The 15170-nt window shown below is 55.9% G+C and overlaps 1 protein-coding gene across 1 annotated transcript in view; it reads right to left on the reverse strand.

The window, feature by feature from the left end:
* Nucleotides 1–15170, reverse strand: part of RAPGEF1 (Rap guanine nucleotide exchange factor 1) — a 131400-nt gene that overhangs the window by 31505 nt on the left and 84725 nt on the right. The window contains exons 6-12 of the mRNA XM_060608311.3: nucleotides 12436–12524; nucleotides 11609–11761; nucleotides 11013–11136; nucleotides 10396–10579; nucleotides 8410–8916; nucleotides 3072–3271; nucleotides 600–755 (exon numbers count right to left, since the gene is read on the reverse strand). Of these exons, the coding sequence (XP_060464294.1) occupies nucleotides 600–755; nucleotides 3072–3271; nucleotides 8410–8916; nucleotides 10396–10579; nucleotides 11013–11136; nucleotides 11609–11761; nucleotides 12436–12524 (1413 nt within the window). The remainder of the gene's footprint in view (nucleotides 1–599; nucleotides 756–3071; nucleotides 3272–8409; nucleotides 8917–10395; nucleotides 10580–11012; nucleotides 11137–11608; nucleotides 11762–12435; nucleotides 12525–15170) is intronic.

Genomic DNA, 15170 nt, shown 5'->3' on the forward strand with positions numbered 1-15170 from the left:
TCACGGAGGCTAGTGGGTCATGAGGACCACAAATCAGCCCGCGGTCCTGGCTGAGGTTCCGGAGAGGTTAGCCAGGTCAGCCAAAATCAGATCAGCAGTCAGCCTACTGACCTGTGTCCTAAGCAATGCCAAGTGGTTACCGTCATTTTAGGCCACTGAGTTCTGGAATGGCCTGTCACACAGGGCCCCCAGACTCAGACTCAAACTCCGTCACAGCCTGATGAAGCCTGCTCTCTCTGGCCTTGCTTCCTGTGCAAAGACTATTTCTTCTTCAACACAGAACACTTACAGGGCTGACCCAAGGCCCAAGGGAGATCAAAATAAAATGGCCAAAACACTCTGCCAGTTTACGCCTGAGTGGTGAGGCTCAGAGCGGGGCTGCCAACGTTCCCCCATCCCCACCCCAACCTCGCCCACCCCAACACTTCACACAGTCCTCAGGCCCCAGAGAGCCAACCGCGCACGCCCCTTCCCCCTTGTGCAGGGTCTGCAGGAGGACAGAGTCCGGCCTGGGTGGCAACACACACATCAGCAGGCACAGGCGACAAACGAAAGATCGCACTCACGTTTCCGAGAAAGAGCAGCGGGGAGCGACTCACCGAGGGCACGGGCAAGTTGCCGTGCCGGCTGAGAAAGGAGTTAGAGACGGACACACTGATGCCCTGAGTGGCACTGCCGTCCTCGGGGGTGAAGGCCACTTTAGTTTGCTGGACACAGTAGGAGACAGAGGAGAAGGAAGAAGCAGCATAGGAGGCCTGCTGGACAGAAGAGACGAGAGAAGACAGGGAAGGAGGGAGAAAAGCAGAGAACGGTCAGGCAGATATACGAGAAGCATACCTAGGCTGCTACCTAAGTCTGCTCGGACACTCTGGAGAGGGACGGCTTCTCGGCTCAGCTTAGGAATCAAAGACGCCTGCCGAGGGCTACCCGGACGAGAGGGTGCCCTCCTTCACCTCCTCGTGACAGATTTAAAAAGCGAACTTTCGTACAAGTCGCATCCGCTGGAAGTGGTTGTAAGGCGCAAGGGGGCCAAGAGGGCCTGGAGCCCCGCGGACCCGGCTCTGAATCCCGTTTCTTCCACTTACTACTCAGGACCTCTTCCTCCTCCGTGGGAGCAGCCCCGGCAGTCGTCATGCTCCAGCGGAGCGCGTGCACTCCTGGGACCAGGCCATCCGGCTCTGAACCTGGGCCTCACTGTTCGTGACCTGCTTGGCCTCGGGCATTATTTAAAGCTCTCTGTGCCTCAGGTTCATCATCCGTAAAGCGGGGACAACGCTGTCTGGGACCACGTATGTGTCAGGCACTCAACTGTGCCTGCCACACTGTACGTGGGCTGACGGGCACAGCGATCGCTACTGTTTTGCTGGTAAAACGGAGAGAGTCCTCCTGCACCTGCGTTTGAGAGCGGGCACGCCAAGCAGCCGGCACAGGGCACGTCACATGCCGTGTCGGGGCTTCAGCCAGAGTTGGGTTCGGTCCCCGCACCTTCTACTTCCAGCAGTGGGTAGGCTCCAGTTAAGTCACTCTGGCTTTCTCAGCCTCAGTTTACTTAACACGGGGGTGATAGAGGCTGTGGAGAGGATCATGGGAAACCAGACAGAAGCCCCAGTGCTGACACAGGGAGGCGTTCAGCCGAGCGTCTGCCCTGCCAGCATGGTGAGGTGCTCCGCGGGCGCTCCCAGACGGGCTCTGGTTCCAAGCGTGCTCACTAGGGATGTGTGTGAAGCCTGTGGGCTCCACGGTGCGGAGAAGATGCCAAGGGGCACCTGTGGACACTGGCAGGAGGGGCCGAGACTGTCTCAGATCTCCATGAAATCTGGTTCGGCTGCTCAACCAAACATTTTAGGTTAGGGGTCCCTGCGGCAGGCATTTCTATTTCCATGGTAAAGATCCCTCTTTGAAACGTTTTCAGAGTAATTCAGATTCACATTGGGGCACATTCAGGTGTTCGTGGGGGTGGGCAGGGTGGGTGAAGGACCGAGACCCTGAGTCTGAGTCGTGAGACACGGCTAGACAGTGGCAGACCAAGAACCCAGGATGGGTGCTGCCTTTCCTCTGACAGACCGGGCTGTCTCCCAGGAGGCTAGGCGTGCTCCTGCCCTGTCGGCCCCTGAGCTCACTGAACGTGGGCTCAGGGACCCTGCGGGCGGGGGCTCGGGGAGTAACCTGGGGACCTTGGTTGTCCAGTCAGCAGTTGCCTCCCAGCAAGGGAAGGGTGGCACCTTTGTGTCCCCTCAGGACGGACGAAAGATGGCCAGCTAGCCGGTCACCTCTGCGGCGGAAACACCACCAGGCTGGCCAGCCCATGACCAAAACGGCACGTGCAGCTCTGAACGAGAATCCCCTTCGGAGGTGCACTCCTCCCAGAAAGCACGGCCGGATGAGATGCCTGGATTCTACAACCTGACCACAGTCCACGCGGCTAGCAAACCGGCAGCAGGGAGAACAGGGTTCAGAGGCGGGCAGCAGGCACACCCCCCCTGCCCGGTCCCGGAATCTCACATGCTGCCCACGCAGCACAGCCGGCCTTCTGCGCCGACCGGGGCTCGTTACCTACAGGGAATCCTCACACAGGAGTGTTTTCAGGGGAGGAGGGGCACCGTGCTTGGGACACAGAACGGCTCTGTTTCCGGCCATCGTGCTTCAATAGGGCTTGTTTCCACGGGGCCATCCGTGGCCAGGGTGGGGTGTAAGTCACCCTGTGTAGCGAGGCCATTATGTAAATCAAGTTCACAGATGGCCGTGCACAGACCATGCCCTGTGCTTTGATGGAGTCCCTCCTTTCTGGGAGGTCTATAGTGGAGCCAAAGAAGAGAGGAAAAAACACAAGAGACCGTCGGCAGAGAAAGCAAACATTCTGAGCACGAGCCAGGCCCAGCTGCAGGCGCGGCGACGGAAGCGAGGGCGCCACCACCCCCGGGGCGGGGAGGCCGAGGAGCGGGCGCGCGAGCCGGCCCGGAGGAAGCGAGAGCGCCACGTGGCACCCGGCGCGGCACGCACGGCACGCACGGCACGCACGGCACGCACGGCACGCACGGCGGCCCGGGCCCCGGAAGCAGAGCGCGGCTTACCAGCTGCCGCTGCTTGGGGGGCAGGGCGGGGGGCGGGGCCAGCTCCTGCGGGGCCTCGGCGCTGAAGGAGTCGTTGAAGCCGTACACCTCCATGAGGAGCTTGTTCTTCTGCTGGTAGATGTGCTCGTTCTGCGGCGTCTGGTAGAACACGGACGGCTGCGGCTCCGAGTAGTCCTCCAGCAGCTGCATGTAGGCCAGCACTGCGAGACGGAGAGCGGGCGGGGCCCTGGCCGTGAGCGGGGGTCCCCCGCGCGCCCCCTCCGCACCCCGACCCGTCCCCGCGGGCCCGCCACACCAGGCCGGGAGCTTTGGAGACACAACAAGAGGGAGCCCTACGGAAACCGTGGCTCGGGCCGAGGCCGGCGCGACCCTGCGGGCCGGGCGACCCACGCAGGGCGCTCCGGTGGAGCCGGTGACAGCGGGGAGGCCGGGCGTGTGGGGGCAGGGACACGCGGGAACTCCCTGTACTTCCCGCTCAGTGCCGCCGAGCTCTAAGAAATAAAGCCTCTTTTTAAAAAAGCATCTTGGGGCCCCCACCTCCCCGCTGACAAGCCCTGGGGGTCTCCGGCCCCGTTCCCACTCTCTCCCCACCCAGGGGGGGTGCGTACCACCCAGGTACACACTCCTCCTCCCGCACCTGGGACACCCGGGACGTGTGCACATGCTGTTCCCTGCTCTTCCCAGTCCTGCCGGGCACATTCCTCCCTCGCTCGTGGCTCGGCGTCCCCAGGGGCTCCTCGCCAGCCACTCGCCCGGCAGCCCCACCTTCTCCCCCTTGTGGCCACTCAGCCCTTCCCACAGCGTGTCCCGAGCCGTCTGCGGGACTGTCCCACGAGCACCAACGCGTCGGGCACCGGCTCAGCTGCCGGGGCCTCACAGGGGCCGGCAAACAAGTCCTCTGCCCACCTGAGGCCTACACCCTCCCACAAGGCAGGAGACAGACCGGGAGAGAGGCGCCCGGGGGTGGACAGCAGAGCGGGCTGGTGGCGGGCGCTTCTCCCGAGCACGGATGAGCCACGTGAAGGACTTCTGCACCGAGCCTGCAGGCCAGCAAAGGCCGAGGCCGGGCCCAGGGTGCGGTGAGCAGAGCAGAGCCAGGAAGGGGAGACTGGAAGGAGCGAGGCAGTCGCCTGGGGGGTCACGAGAGGCTGTGGGAAAGGGGCAGGGATGCCGCGGGGCGAGGACCAACAAGGGCTCCCCTCCGGGCCTGCCCACGGCCGCTTTGTCTTGAGAAAACAACGTGGGGCCCCTGTGGTGGTTCGGGCGAAAGACTGCGGTGTGGGCGGAGGCGGGGAGAGTGGTTTGATGTGGGATACACTTTTAAAGCTGATGTAACAGGGCTTACTGCCTCCCACTCGAGTTGAAGCCCCTGGAGGGCAGGGACCATAAGGGTCCGCCGGGTCCACGGCTGCATCGTCAGCACGTGACACGCCGCAGGTGTCCACAGATATTTGTAGAATGAATGAGTGAAGGAAACACGTGTCCTCCGTCCCGGCTGAGTCCCTGCTAAACCAGGCGGCAGCCCCGGGGTGGGTCTTGTAACGCACCCACTGGGCAAACAAGTAACAGCCGCTAAACTCCGTTCCCCCCTTCCAGCCCGGAGGCCACAGAACGTTCTCGGGCGAGAGACAAACGGCAAAGAAAGACGTGTTTGAATTCAAACACGTGCGTCCTCTCCTCCCTAAACATCCTTCCAGAAACCCCGGCCCTTGCCGCCCTGCCACCTGCCACCAAGCGGCCGCCTCACGGTGGCACAGTCCGTAGCTGCGCGGCCGCCCAGGGACAGGCTCCCTCGCCTGAGCCGTGCGGCATCACCGGAGCGGCCCCGGCAGCGGACGCCAGCAGGGGCCTCACCCACGCGGGGAGGCGAGACGTCTCAGGGACCCGTCCTCACAGGCACCCTCTCCTGAGGCAGGCGCAGAGGCCTCGGCCCTCGGGTGCGAGCATCAGTATGCGCCTCGCTCCTGACTTTTCGGGTGATCCGAGCCCCACCTCCAGAGCCAGGCCCTTCTGAAGACTCCACGGGTTCGGGAAAGCGACCGTCTGGACCTGTGTCCAGCCCTCTGGCATCCTCAGGAAGGCCTTCTCTGATCCCTGTCTCTCTGTGGGACTAGAACCTCCACGTGACGCTCCCCGTGGCAAAGTCTGGGTCAAGGCCGGCCCGGAATGCAGTACTGCCTTTCTCTTCTCTCGGCAGCGGAGGAAGCTCCTGAGAGCAGGGGATCCGCGGCCAACACCAACACGCCCATGGCTGAAGGGCAGGTGCTGTTATGCCTCCTTGATTCACGAGTTAGGAACGGGGGCCGATCGACGTACTTACGGGGCCGCTGTGCACGCGCCAGGGGGGAACCGGTGACGACGGGAGCTGGGAAGGAAAAGGGCCCAGGTTTGGAAGCAAGGGAACTTAGGTGCGTGTGTGGCAGGCACGGGGATGCCAGCGAAGGCACCATCTGGAGCTGGGTGCTGTCCTCTTGGGTCATGTCACAAGCGCTATGAGCACCCGCTAGATACCAAGAAAAAGTGGCCAGGACAATTTTGCAGGGCTTAATTCTGTGTTTTCAAATAGTCTCCACATTGAGGGTAGACAGGGAATGCCTCTCTCAGGGGATGTCTTTCTGATGTCCTTCACCAAAAGGGGGATTGAAAAGAAGCGGTATAAGGGCCTTCGCTCCGACAAGCACTGAGCAGAGCGTGGCTGTAAAACGCGGTACGTAAAGGCAGTCTCGCCCGGAGGGGACAGCTGCCACAAGCGCACCTCGCTGTCCCCCTTGAGCCCCGTGAGGCTCTCCTTCCATGCGGCACCAACACCATGAGGCCCCAGAGGAAGACGCAAGCCTCTGAAGGGGACCCCACATGCCTACCGAGTGCCCCCTACAAAGGCTGCACACAACCCTCTGTGGCGGACTCAGACGGGAAGCTTCCACAAGACCTGAACTGACGAAGTCCTCGCAGGGACCGGCTAACCAAGCAGAGAAACAGCAGTGAGGCTCACGACCGGAGGAATGAGGAAGAGGGGTCCGTTTCAAAAGCAGCCCAAGAGCTCAGAGAAGGGGGCAGCGGCATCACTGGGGACGCTCGTAGGCTGGTGCTCCCCGCGGGCACCCAGGGCAGTGATTAGGAAGCCTGTCGGGCACAAGGGGCTCGTGGGGCTGCCCTCAGCAAGAGGGGCCGAGGACCCTAAGGATGTCAGTGCCACCCAAAGGAGGAGGACACTGTGACACCAGGACTGCGTGTGTATGAGCTCGTCCAGCATTAATCACATCTAAGGGATGATGTCGATCTCCTCCTTTCTCTCAAAGCAACTGTGCAAGTTTTCCACTGGGGCAAAGCCTGGAACGCCCCAAGGGTCCCCTCAGGGAGTGAGGAGCGGACTGGAGACGAGGGCTGTGCCTCAGGTTTGGGGTCCTTTCACAGGGCACAGAAACGACTCCCAGCTGCCTGGGGGTCACTGCTGAAACCCATACGGTCTCCACAAAGGAGGGCCGGACGCTCTCCTTCTTAGCGTGGGAGGCAGTGCGTGCGCTGTGCCGGGCAAACACAGGCCTGCTCTGAACCCCCTCTGCCACCCACTTGCCAGGTGATCCTGGCAAGGCTTAGTCCCCCTGCGCTCCCGTTTCTCCATCTATAAAACGGGCGCCAACATCACTGCCTGACCAGGGCGTAAGGACTAAATACGACAGTGCGGGAAGCCTTAACCCAGGTATGCCACACCTTAAGCTCCTAGTTTTTAAAGGTTTGCAGACACAAGTGCTACAGACACCGAGAGAAGAAATAAAGCCTAAAAATAGACGTCTAAATTAACAGAAAGTATTTTCAGCCACCGGAGACCCGAGGCTGCTGGAAAGGCAAGAGCGGACGACTCTCCTTTTCCTCCTCCTCTCTACAGCCCCTGCGTGCCCTGACCTGCTCTAAGAGCTGAGCAGGTGAGGCCCCTGGCTCCGTGGCCGGGCGCCACACATCTGTCGCGGTCTGCATGGATGCAATCCTACCCTGCATTCTGGGTTTGGATAATTTAATGGAAAGGGGAGGGGAGACAAGGGGAGAGGAGGGGAGGAAGAGAGACGGGAGAGGGGAGAGAGGGAGAGGAGACGGTGTGAGCCCAGGACGGCACACTGGCACGCTGCTCAAGTCAAGGTAAGGTGGGTGGAGGGGAAGGGCCAGTAGCTCCCTAGACACCCGCTCGCGTAGAGGGAGACGTTCCTAGCACTGCCCCTGGTGACTCCCATCGGTAGTGCCCTGCTTTCTCCTGAGCGAACAACAGGCGGGAACGACCTCATCAGTCTGCACGGCCAGCTGTCCCTCCAGCGGGGAGACCATACCACCCAGGCCGTGACACATGCTGGGTGACACCCAGCAAGGAGCTGGGCGACAAGGCCCATCTGGCTGCCCTCGGGGCCGTCCTTGCCGCGTATAACCAGGCCGGGTCTCCCCTCCTTTGAGAGTGGGTCCCATTCTAGCAGGGGCCGATCAGATGCTCTCATTTGGGACCTGGAAGGGAGATTCAAGTCCTAGTTGGTGGAAGTCCTCTGCTGGATGCTTCGACCGAGGCCAGGGAATCCTGGGGCTGTGTGGCCCACGCGAGCACACACACATCTGCGTGGTGGCAGCCAGTGCCGCAGAAGGGCCAAGCAGAGCCTGGCTGGTGGGGAGAGGGGGAGGGCGGGGCAGCCGTTACGGGAACTAGCAGAGAAACAGTCTCCGGTAGAACTCTACTTAGGAACCTGATGGCAAATTTACAGTTGGAAAATACAAAAATCTAAAATTTCAGCTCCATCCCTGGGCCCCAAGAACATCATCTATTCAAAATATGTGGTCTAAGAAACGTCCTCAGCAACTGCAACCAGGTGCCCTCAGATTCCAAGTCAGTACATGACATTTCATGTCTGCAAACAGAAGACAGCGGGGGTACCAGGGACCTCTCTGAACAGCAACTGTGCACACTCTCGGGGATCCTCAGAAAACCCCTCTGTGGGCGTGGTGAGCTCTAACTAAATTCAAATGTCCACCCTGCTTTGCCCTGATGTCGCTGTAATGCTGTCCTGAAGCTGGGACCCTCGTCTCTCTTTGCTGCTGCGTGTTCTGGCCAAACACTCGGGCTCTGCGGAGGCTTGGCCCGAGGTTTTAGAGCAGCCATAAGGACAGGTTGGCTTATCGGGCTCTGAAAACCATCACCAATATGGACAAGACAAGGCTCCTGGAAGTGTCCACGTGCCGCGGGCCCTATCTTTTAGGAAATCATGAGGCCACCGGTTTGATTTCGGCCTAATGCTTAAATAAAACACACCGCTGTTTTAGGTGACAAAATGTGCTTGCTGACAATGGCTGGACAAAAGCTTACTGTGTTTGTTTTTCTTCTCTGGTAGAGGAGGCGGTTTTTCCGGGTCACCCGATGATTCAGGAACAGTGAAGTCACCCACAAACTCGACAGAGGCTGGGGACCCTCCTTGCTGAAAGGGGAGAACAGCAGCAAAGGGCGTGAAGGGGACAGACGGGGCCGAGGCTGGGTTCTGCAGGTCAACCTCAGAGATGTTGTCGTATTGCGAGGGGTGTCGCTCGTAGGACACCCTGCAGCCAGAGCTGTCCGTGGTCTGCGAGGCCGCGCTCCTGCGCTTCTTCTCGGGGAGGGCAGGCGGCATGTCCATCTGCTGTCCCGGAGCTGAGGACCCCTCTTGCTGGGGACAGCTGCCAGGTGCCGGGGACAACTGGAAGGGATGGCCGAGGAACGGAGACCCAGACTCTCCCAAGGACTCCGGCAACGGGCTAAGATTACAGGCCACTTGCTGAGGTATCTGGTCTGCATTAGAGAGGTCTTGCTGAAGGAATTCGTAGTCGGGATCATAGTGATCTGCATTCACAACGGGAAGAACATGACCCGTCAGTCACGAGGCCCCGCAGAAAGAAACAATCCGACCCTCCCCTTAACCCGGTGCCATTCATCACAGCGTGAGGACACAGCATCCCCGTCTCATCTCTAGGCTTCATTTCATACTCCTCATTCTTCTCCCTGCTTACAGAAGTAACGCCGAGTGGGAAGATGGCTGTTTGCTTATTTGCCTCCATCGTTTGAATTAGAAAGAAAGAAAGAAAGAAAGAAAGAAAGAAAGAAAGAAAGAAAGAAAGAGAAAAGAAAGAAGAAAGGAAGGAAGAAAAGAGAAAAAGAAAGAAAGAAAGAAAAAGAAAGAGAAGAAAGAAAGAAAAAGAAAGAGAAGAAAGAAAGAAAAAGAAAGGAAGACAGAAAGAAAGAAACAAAGAGGCATGACCACTGTAGGAAATGTGGCAAAAAAAAAAAAAAAAACAACCCAAAATCAAGAAAATAAAACTCATCCACAATCGCATTACTTAACTATCACCTGTTTACAATTTGACGTATTTCCTTAAATGTCTTTTTTTTCCCCCCTAGGATTCATTTTTTAAACACCCAATTGAGAAAAGACTAGGTCAGTGGTCTTGGATTTTGGCCATTACTCAATGCATCATGATTGACTTTTCATAGCTATGTATCACTCCACCAAGCGGATGCATGACGGTTCGTCGGATTCCCTAACACTTGAGTAGTTAGCTTGCTTCTGGGCCATCACTACTCCCAGTCATGCCGGGAGTAACGTCCTGGGATAGATCTTGCCACAGGGACGCCTGGGGGGCTTAGTCAGTTAAGCGTCTGACCGTTGATTTCAGCTTAGGTCATTATCTCGTGGTCCCGGCACTGATGGCTCGGAGCCTGCGTCTGTCTGTCTCTCCTTCTCTCTGCCCCTTCCCCACTCAAGCTCTCTCTCTCTCTCTCTCTCTCTCTCTCAAAAGAAATAAATAAACATTAAAAAAAAGAAATCTTGCTACAAGCTTCTGATTAAACCCTCAAAGTGAAATGTCCAGCTCACGGGACACGAACAGCTTCATGCTCTCGGACCCTGGCACCAAGCTGCCTTTCGGACTCTCCTCCGGCCCCCGCGGCACGCGCTCGGCACCGACCGGGAGGTCAGCATGTGCTGCCCACCTGCCCTCACCGTCCGTCAAAAGCCGTCAGGGGCTCTCCCCATCATCTATAGCTCTGAGCACAGATGGCTCTTAATTTTGACCACGGGAGTCAGATCACACACTGACGGATTAACCACAGTAACAGCCACCATCTGAGCATCTCCCAGGCAGTTTCACATGGTTGTTCCATCTAAACGTTCAACCTCCTGGGGACAGACAGATACCGGCAGCCCCATCTTGCGGTCAAAGAGACAGATCAGGGTCGTAGGACCAAGACTGGCATCACCGTATGACCCCAAAGCGGCCACCAAGAAGCGGAGAGACAGGAGAGGTGAGAGATGGCTGAGCCCACCTAGTGTTTCACAGCTTGTGTTCCGGGAGCACTGCCCGCTGTCCCTGTCCAGAGAGGACAGCTGCTCGTCTGACTTGCTGAGCTTGCCCATGCTGCTGCAGGGGGACAGGCGGGGCGATTCTCCGCCGTATGAGTGGCTGCCTCCTGACAGCCGCCTCTGTGTGTAACAGTCCACGTCAAAATCCTGGTGTGGAGAAATGAAAACCAGGCCCAAGTCACTTCTGAGAAATGGTGGCAGAGCCCAGGGGAGAGGAATCGGTACACTGACTTAGAGGAGACTGCCAAGCTCAGAAACCGGCTGCAAAGGCCCGTCTTTGATGTGACAAGCTGCGTCTGTGACTTCTGAGAAAGGAGCCTTTACGAGTGCTGGGAGTGTGTCGCCAGCGAGGGCCCCAGGGCCAGCCTCAGATGTCCGCAGGAGACGCTCTTTGGCTCCAGTCTCCCCACCCCGACCTCCTCCCCCATGTGGGAACTTCCACCCCGTCCGGTGGTCCCGTACAGAGAAAGAACGGTCCTCCCACTGCCAGGGGCTGAAGACCACTGGGTTTCTTTTCGCCTCAGGAGCCAAATTCCCACACCCAAAGCCTTCCTCTGCCTTCCAGATGGGGCGACATTACCTGCCTATTAATTCCAACGGGCAAACTGGAACCACTGGTGGCCCGACTCATGGGGGCCACGACGGCCACTCGGGTCGGGGACGGAGCTGACTGTCTTTTCTTCGGTGGCAATGCTGGTGGAGGACTGAAATAGATTAAGAAATCCTATCAAACCGAAAACCCAAACAGAAGCTCTTTAAAAAGGTGTCAGGGTCCAGAATGTGGGATTCTTTCATTATCAGAGACTTCACACCTACTTTGAACACTTTTAACTCCCGTCCCACTCCACCGCTGCCAAAAGAAAACCTATCAATGCCAAAACACCAAGAATCAGAAACATCTTTTCTTTTCCTTCCATTGTAAGTCGTACGAAGGCTAAGAGGCAAGCTGCTGGGAATTCTTGGAGGGCGCGGCAAGGGCGGGCACTGGGGCCGGGCTCGCGTCCTCCACAGATGATCCTCCCCAAGGATGATCAAGATTCCAAGGCTTCTAAAGAGCGAGGGGTTGGGTTCCAAGTTCTTACCCTAATGGCACCGTCTTCGTTTTGGTTCATCTACCCATCCATTTATCAGATTACATCATAAATAGAAGAGGGTGCCAGAAAAATAAAAAATTACCTATTATCAACCACCCGAATGCCAGGTAAGGGGGGTTTGGGGGGCGCGACCTCTTCATCTGTAGAGTCTGGAAGCAGCTCGGCTGACTGGGACAGGCCACTTGTCTTGTTCAGAATCTCCATCTCTCGATCTGTCAGGGGGACCTCAGACTGGCTGGAGGATGAGAAGAACCTAGGATTACAGAAGGTTACAGAGCACACGCAGGTCCCGAGTGGGGCAGGATGTTACCGGGCCATGGAACCGAGGCAGGGCACCGGGCCGAGCAGCAGGAGCCCTGGACCCTGTCCCTGGAGCTCTATGGCACAGATGGGGTTTCAAGTCTGTTTGATCACCAAAAATAGCAGGAGTTCGGCCAGGAACCCCTGACTGCATCTGTTTCCTTGTCTGTAAGAGGAAACCTCAGAAGACATGGTCTAAAGGTTCTCGACATGCTCCAAATTATTATGTTTTATATTTTTACTAGGAGCTTGTAGCAGAAATGGTTACAAGGCCTTGAAACTGTCCACACTGCCCTCAGCAGTTTACTCTCTTGATGAAGCTCAGTTCTCTCAAGCCCAATCCCCGAAACCCAACCCTCTAAGCTCTTTCCAGTTACGGAGGGAAGTGGCTCCGGAAAAGCACAGGTGGGGGTCGTGGTCTCACGCGGCAGCCTGAGAAAGAGTCACGCTGACCGCTAACCCTGAGATCAGGCAACACTTCGAAACGTGAGCGAGCTGGACACGCTTTAAAGCAACACAGGCCACCAGCAGCCTACCTGATGGGGCTCACGTTCTCTCTCAAGGGGAGACCCAAGTGGCCAGTGGCTGGAGGGTTTAGTCAGAACTCACCCATCAGGTCTGCAGGCTGGGGAACTGGGTTTCACTGGGCTGGTTGGAGACGGATGCCCCTGCTTCTCGATGGTAAGTCTGACCAGCTCCTGTACCCCACACAAGAGAGAAGCCATGAGGCACTACGACAGCTCCTTGCTGCTCGGTTTTCACCCCAAGGCAGGTCAGCTGTCTGTCCTCTGCCCAGCCTCTTTTTGTGCCTGCAGACTTCCCGCACACCGTTAATGCAAGTACTGTTCGATTTAGATAATCTGAACTTCCCAAAATGTCCCCTACCCTCCAAAAAATACCTTCATAGCGTGTTGAGACGTTTCAAGATACATAAAGGTACTTCCTCTTGGAAGAGGGAAATGACAAACCCTGCTGTCTCAAAATGACGAAGTTTAACACTGAAATTACATTCCAGCAGAACAGATTCCCAGCCAGTTTGTGGGGGGAGAACTACTCTTTAGTTCCTGAAAGCCATTAAATTACATCCTGTAACGTGCAGGGCGCTGCCTATGTTAAGGAGCAAACCTCCGGCATGGGGAGGGTGGTTTCCCAAAGCGAGGTGGCCCTGGGTGTGGCAGCAGCTGGTATCCCGAGATGACTGGTCAGCATCTTTGTTGACCGACAGAGTTAACAGCCTATTACCCAGTGGAGACGTGACTTTGGAAAATATATTTTTTACACAGAAAAAGAGAGAAAGATCAGGGCCTGCTTGTTTTTTTTTTTTTTTTTTCTCAACTAGAATGCAATTTTCCCCAGTTTGATGGGGTCTGATGATCACAAATACCCGTGTAAATACCACTCAAAAAATACCGAACATTTCCGCTGCTCTCTCCAGAGCCTCTGCCCCACCCCAACCATGGTTTTACTTCTGTTTCGCAGATTACATTTGCCCAGAGCTTGACATAAATGGAACCGTTACGGTATGCACTCTCCCGCACGCATCTTGTCTGAACGGCTTTGTGGGGCGATCTCACTCACGTGCCGTAATCGCCGGCGCGATGGTTTTGTCTGCTCGCGGTGGAGCTGCGCTCAGCACTGCGACTTTTACTACTTCTGCTCCCCCACAAAAGAAGCTGTGCCCGTGACCAGCCACTTCCCCCAGCAGCTACAGCTCCGGGCAACCACCATCCTGCCCTGCCCTGTCTCTATTCTGCTTCTCTTTTGCTCAGTGTGACCACCCACGTCATCGTGCGCACGAGTAATCTGGTCCTTCTCGTTGCGGAGTTATATACTCCACTGTATGCACAAACCTACGTCTCTTTACCCGTTCTCCTGTTGATGGACATCTGGGTAAGACCTGTTTGCGTCTGGGGGCAGGGGGAAGGTTCAGTATTTCAGCATGAATATCCATTTCTAAAGTTACAGAGGAGGCAGCAATGGGCGTGAGTGGGCAACATCGACATGCCCCTGAATGAGACTGCAAAGCCTCTCCACACTCAAAATGCCACAGACACGAATCACAACACATGGGCTAAGGCAAGGTTAATATCCTCCCTAGCACAAGGATTCTGTCAGAAACATGAAAACCAGAAGAAAAAGACAAATACATCAAAACTAATACCAAAGAGGAAACTCACAGACATAAACATCAGTGCTCAATAGTCATCAGGGACTCTCCAGCTTTGATGGTAACAAAACAACCTTCCAGACACGGTAGGTAGTAGTCCTTTGAGAACAGCCTTCTTAGAGGATGATTTGTCAGTATGTGTCAAAATTAAATATCTGTACTCTTTTTAAAAGAATTTAGCCCAAGGAGGGGTGCCTAGGTGGCTCAATAGGTTGAGCGTCCGACTTTGGCTCATGTCATGATCTCACAGTTTGTGGGTTCGGGCCCCGCCTCGGGCTCTGTGCTGACAGTTCAGAGCCTGGAGCCTGTTTCAGATTCTGTGTCTCCCTCTCTCTCTGCCCCTCCCCCAGTCGTTCTTTCTCTCTCTCTCTCTCTGTCTCTCTGTCTCTCTCTCTCAAAAATAAATAAACATTAAAACAAATTAAAAAAAAAAAAGAATTTAGCCCAAGGAAAACGTCATGGATGTATGCAAAAAATAAGCTGCAAAGGATGGTCATCACAGCATTATATGTAATAGATAAAATTAGACTCAATGCTCTGTAATTAAATAGTTAATATTAGATACAGATTGTGTCCATTATGACAGAACCAAGCAACAGACCATTACGTTGCCAATACAAATCAAACTCGTGAGAATATATGATATCACGGAAAGAAAATGTAATACAACGTTTGGTGGCAAATAGCTCCAGGTGGTCCCATGGCAGACATACAGTATGTTTTGGAAATAAATCGTAAACAAGAAGGGGCCCCCAGGTGGCTCAGTCGGTTAAGTGTCCGACTTCGGCTCAGGTCATGATCTCACGGTCTGTGAGTTCGAGCCCCTCATTGGGCTCTGTGCTGACGGCTCAGAGCCTGGAACCTGCCTTGGATTCTGCGTCTCCCTCTCTCTCTGCCTCTCCCCAACTCATGCGCTCTCTTTCAAAAATAAACAAACACTGAAAAAAAAATTTTTAATGGGAACAATACACATCTAGAAAGTATGGCTATGAAACACCCCTAATTTTCTTGCTTTCGTTTCTTTGCGTTTTTGTAAATTTTCTATAATGAACACGTGTTACTTCTGAAATACTAATTAAAACGAGAAAATACAACCAAAGGCATGCTCAGTGCAGCTGGAATCAGCATCACCCCACTCTAGGACAGGACAGCGGCTGCCTATTCTTGGAGACACAGA

Source organism: Panthera onca, chromosome D4 (genome assembly GCF_046562875.1).
Source record: "Panthera onca isolate mPanOnc1 chromosome D4, mPanOnc1 haplotype 2, whole genome shotgun sequence".
NCBI classification, from domain to species: Eukaryota; Metazoa; Chordata; class Mammalia; order Carnivora; family Felidae; genus Panthera; species Panthera onca.